Here is a 4991-nt window from a genome sequence, read left to right as displayed (position 1 = left end):
CATAGTAATAGGGAAAGACAACATTCCATCAGCATTCAATTGGTATGTGAAGCAGAAATGGACATAACAAGTGAGTTATGAGTTGAGTGAGTTGAATAGAAAGCAGCTGTCATTCATCTTGTCAACTTTAAAAAGTTATTTTTGACATGGAAAAAATTCTTTCTGTGATTTCTTATCGGCAAGAATGCAGAATAGCCCATTCATTTCAGATTTTGTGGAGTATATTTTTTGTTTTTATCCAATTACTGTCCCAAGGGCATAGTGCCATTTCAATCTTCTTGTGACATTGTCCTAAACAAAACTGAATTATAGGTGTAAGACATTAAACGGAGAAAAGTCAAAGGCCTGATTTTTCCACCATACAGATGGAAAGGACATAGAAGCCAAGGTTTTGAGACAGACAGAAAGACAGACAGAGGGATAGACAGATAGATAGACAGATGGACAGACAGAGACAGACGGATAGACAGATGGACAGACACAGACAGACGGATAGACAGATGGACAGACACAGACAGACGGATAGACACAGACAGACGGATAGACACAGACAGATGGATAGACAGACGGATAGACAGATTGACAGACACAGACAGATGGATAGACACAGACAGACGGATAGACAGACGGATAGACAGATTGACAGACACAGACAGACGGATAGACAGATGGATAGACACAGACAGATGGATAGACAGACGGACAGACAGACAGACAGATGGACAGACAGACAGACAGACAGACAGACAGATGGACAGACAGACAGACAGACAGACAGACAGATGGACAGACAGACAGACAGACCTTGGCGAGCTCGTCCTCCTGGTCTGTGTTGACGCCGAAGCGAGGCATTGAGGTGCTGGAGAGGCTGGAGCTGTGAGACAGTTTCCTCACTCCACTGATGTGACTCATAGGCTTGTCCTTCAGAGTAGGAGACGGGATCTCCACCTCGTTCTGCTTGTCTATAGATTGACGGACAAACACACACACACACACACACACACACACATACGCACACACACACACACACACTCCCAATGATTTATTGTAGATGGTTGGAGAAGGTCATGTAGATGTGGCAGGGACAGGAGTCAGATTCCCGTTGGACTCACCCAGGAAGGTGCTGGAGATGTACTCGGAAACCTGGTTGCCAGAGCGACTCATCTCTGACAGGTGGGACAGCTCTCTGTTCAGCATCCTCTTGAACTTTGGCAGAGAGAGAGAGAGCAAAAAATAGATATGGGGCAAGCTGATATTTCTGTGCTCATTTATTGTTTGTCTCAGATTTGGGCAAAGACTGTTCCTCTCCAGGGGACATTGAGGGGTAACGTTATACAGTAGTTTCTTTTGGATTTTTTTGGGATTAGTAAATCATATTTTTCAAGGTTGCAGTAAAATTGTTTCTTTGTTGTTATTATGACAATAACACCGGTCACCTTGCTTGTGGTGAAGTGCTTCATACTGGTGTTACATTTCTCTGTTTAACATGCATTTTGTTCTAGTTATGGTTCAGCGATGTTTGCGTACCTTGTTGGAGGCCATGTCGCTGACAGACCGGTGTGTCTGGATGGTCTCCAGCTGGTCCAGGCACCAGTCCAGCTCCTCCAGTGTGTCCAGGGCGAGCTGCTGGTACTGCTGCTCTGATAGGGTGGCCCTGGGACTGGCACACACTCCACCCAAGGGAGACCTCCTAAGGGCACAGCAGTTAGTTAGAGTTGCTGTAGGTTGAACTAACTAGCAACAATAGGACAGACAAGCAACAGTTAGCTACACAACTGGTACACAACAGCACAGTGGTTCTCTCTCTGTTTCTTGTGAAATAATGAACATTTGCATTGTCTTTGCTTCGTCCAATAATTAAGTGTGAAAAGAGTGAAATCGTCTGAAATGGGAAAATAAAAATTCACATTTCATGTCAAAGTCCACTATTGTGCATGACTGAACAACTGCAGTAGTAAGACTATACAACACTGAGTTACAACTACACAGCATTAATACAGCCACACTGTGTGCATGCAGGCAATGTGCCATGTAAGCTTATAATGATAGGTAGTGGTATCTCTAGGTGTCATGTACTGTAGTAAAGCTGATTGCCCATGGCCTTAACAGTAGGAACTACCTCTTGTTTGCCTAATTAAATGACTAACACATACTAAGATACAGAAGACTTTGAGGGACATTTGGGAGCAGTAAGTTGGTACTGACTTGACTGTTGGCGTGGAAACGTTGGCAAGAAGGGTGAAGTTGCTCCGCACGGATCGCAGACTGGCCAGTACCTAGGTCATTATACAGTATCACACAATTACCATGCAGTTCATATGAACAAGAGGAGAGAGATTTCTTAGCAGGTGCTGAAGCGCAGTAGCTTTCAAGGAATCACGAAAAAGGACGCACACTGCTTCCAATGCTCCAACATACTGTATTTATTCAACTATTTCACATTTTGACTCTTGGCCTTCACCAGAACATATAGGGTCAAAACGTTGGAAGATAGTTGAACAACTATGTGGGAGCATTGACAGCAGTGTGCGTCGTTGGCCCTTTTCATCATACAGTACATTCATCTAGACAAATTAATATATATCTTTAAAATAAGACTCACTTGAGCAAAAGGTGTGACGATGAAGTCCTCTGCTGTGTGTCTGAGAGAGAGAGAGAGACAGAGAGTCGAGACAGAGAGAGAGAGGAAGTACAAAATGATATTTCTCCTGGAAAGGTCTACATACAGGTACACACATATATATGAATGCAAGCTCTCTGCCTCTCACTCATTCCCTCTGTCTCTTTCTCTCTCTCTATGTGTCTCACCCCTCGCTGGCCAAGGAGGAGTTCCGCGAGACGGTCTTGGGCGACATGTCATAGTCAGAGTCGGAGCGGTAGAGGAAGGACTCCCGCCTCTGGCCCTGGGGGAAAGAGGTGTTCAGGGTGAGGCCCGGGCTCTGCAAGCCCAGAGGGGTGTGACCGGGGGACACGCCATTTTCTGCCTCATAACTGGAAAAACAGGGGAGGGGAAAAGGGTGAGGATTAGAGAAGGACAGGAGCATCAGTGAAATATCCTCTCTGCAAGGTGAAATAGGTGGCTAGAAAGCAAGTATATGCGTGTGTGAACCTGTCAGCGTCTGCGTGTGTGATGGAGATGCGAGGTGGGATGCGGAGGGGAAGAGTCGTGGGACGCGCCACATTGCTCAGGACCTCTGGTGAACGAGTGCGGTCTCGAGGGCGGAGCCAGCAGGGTACCTGTAGGGTGAGGGCACAGCTGAGCTCAGAGAGGAGAAGTGCAGGTGCAAGGTGCAGTTTGTGTATTCCGCCTTCCCTCCTCTCACTACCTGGAGACTCGACGACAGTCTTCTGCTCCTCCCTCTGCGTAGCTCAGCGCCCAGTGTGGCCCCAGACGTATAGGATCGGCTGTAGCGAGATGACTCCGCCTTCTCCCCAGCACCTATTATATCTGTTTCATTGCCCTGTAAGACAGGGAGGAACAGAAAGAGGAGAGGAGAGCGGGTGAGGGAAAGAGATAGACAGATGGAGTGAGTTACATTTCCAAAGAAAAAAACACTAGATTTTTTTTTTGTTCTTTGTAAATAAAAAACAATGAGAGGTATTGTGTATCTAATAATAAAGATACAGCTCAGGAATGGAAATCAAAGGACTTGGGACATGTAGTTTGCCTGACCTTACTAAACCATGTCCATTTGCCCCATTGAAATTCTGGTGAGTGAGGATAATTAAACACAGAAAGACTAAAAATGATCAGTGTGTGTGTGTGTGTGTGCGTGTGTTGTGTGCACGTGTGCGTGCGCGACTGTCTGTGTGTACGGATGCATGCGTGTGCATGTCTGGGATACGGCCTCTACAGACTGAGCTCTTAGAGGCTGATCTGCACTGCAGTACCGTAGCAACAAAACACTGGGGGAATGGTAGCAGTTGCTAGGCAACAGTGCCGTGTTGCTTCCATGCTGCGTTTGATGTCATCCAGACCCAGATGTGGAAAGATGCTCACATCCACACGCGCATATACAGTACACACACACAAACGCACCCAGGGCACCCACTCAGCATAATCAATAATAGAGCGCTTGAATAATGTCTCTCATTATGTCCTTCAGCCAAGACGTTACCTTTAAAAGAGATACAAACCTAGATGTGGATCCATGACTCCTTAGAACAAATCAACCTTTCACTGAAGCTCATTTACATAGAGCACTACGGCCGACTGAGTGGTTCACACTGTGTAAGAGGAAGCTGGAGGATACAGATTTTCTAGTGACTCTACTGACTGGTGTCTATAGAGCTTGACGACTAGAACAAAGGGAGTCTGGGATGTGTGACAGTCACAGGGTTTGTATGACATGGTAGGCTTTCATCGAAGGCTAGTCACACACCAAGCATGCACTCACTCGTGTATGTGCATATCAGAATGCACGCACACACACACACACACACACACACACACACACAAACAGTCTTTCCCTTCAGTCTCCCAACAGTCCAGTCTGACAGTCTCCTCTTCCAAACATGTACTAATAAGAAAACAAATGACGGCTGAAAAAATGACAATGTTGGCTGATTTCCCCAAATTGATTTCAGAAAGCACAAAGCTCCCCCACTGTGTGTGTGTGTGTGTGTGTGTGTGTGTGTGTGTGTGTGTGTATGTGTGTGTGGATGTGCGTGTGTCATTGTTGCCATTCTCCCTCTCACCTCTTCTCCAGTCACCGACAGCACGCTGCGGCTCTTCTTCATCCTGATTGGCTCGTTCTGGGCCCCAGGGCGGAGCGTTCCGGAACCCAGGCAGCAGAGCAGGTGGAGAGCCAGGACCGGAGGTCAAAGGTCACTGCAAGGTCAAACCGGGGTCAGACCGGGTCACAACCGGCCCCCATCGGAGCTGACTCAGCCAACTGCCTCACACTCTGTCCACCTCAGACTTCAGATGGCTGGAACGGAGCTTTTTCCTGCCAAAAACGCTGCATTCAGGTGCGGCTCGGAATCTCCCA

At 47.0% G+C, this 4991-nt stretch overlaps 1 protein-coding gene across 1 annotated transcript; it reads right to left on the bottom strand.

The window, feature by feature from the left end:
- Positions 1 to 804: 804 nt before the first annotated feature.
- Positions 805 to 4740, bottom strand: LOC144538433 (3',5'-cyclic-AMP phosphodiesterase 4B-like; the record flags this gene model as incomplete). Its single annotated transcript, XM_078282473.1, has 9 exons — positions 4692 to 4740; positions 3327 to 3463; positions 3110 to 3237; positions 2809 to 2991; positions 2603 to 2642; positions 2206 to 2276; positions 1528 to 1690; positions 1113 to 1206; positions 805 to 962 (listed from the first exon to the last, which is right to left on the bottom strand). Coding segments are annotated over exons 1-9 (1023 nt in total), but the record flags the coding sequence as incomplete, so codon positions are not given.
- Between the last annotated feature and the right edge of the window lie 251 nt (positions 4741 to 4991).

This window comes from Centroberyx gerrardi, unplaced genomic scaffold (genome assembly GCF_048128805.1).
Source record: "Centroberyx gerrardi isolate f3 unplaced genomic scaffold, fCenGer3.hap1.cur.20231027 Scaffold_176, whole genome shotgun sequence".
Taxonomy (NCBI): domain Eukaryota; kingdom Metazoa; phylum Chordata; class Actinopteri; order Beryciformes; family Berycidae; genus Centroberyx; species Centroberyx gerrardi.
Note: the sequence above shows the minus strand (reverse complement) of the source record. Positions and strands in the feature narration are given on the sequence as shown.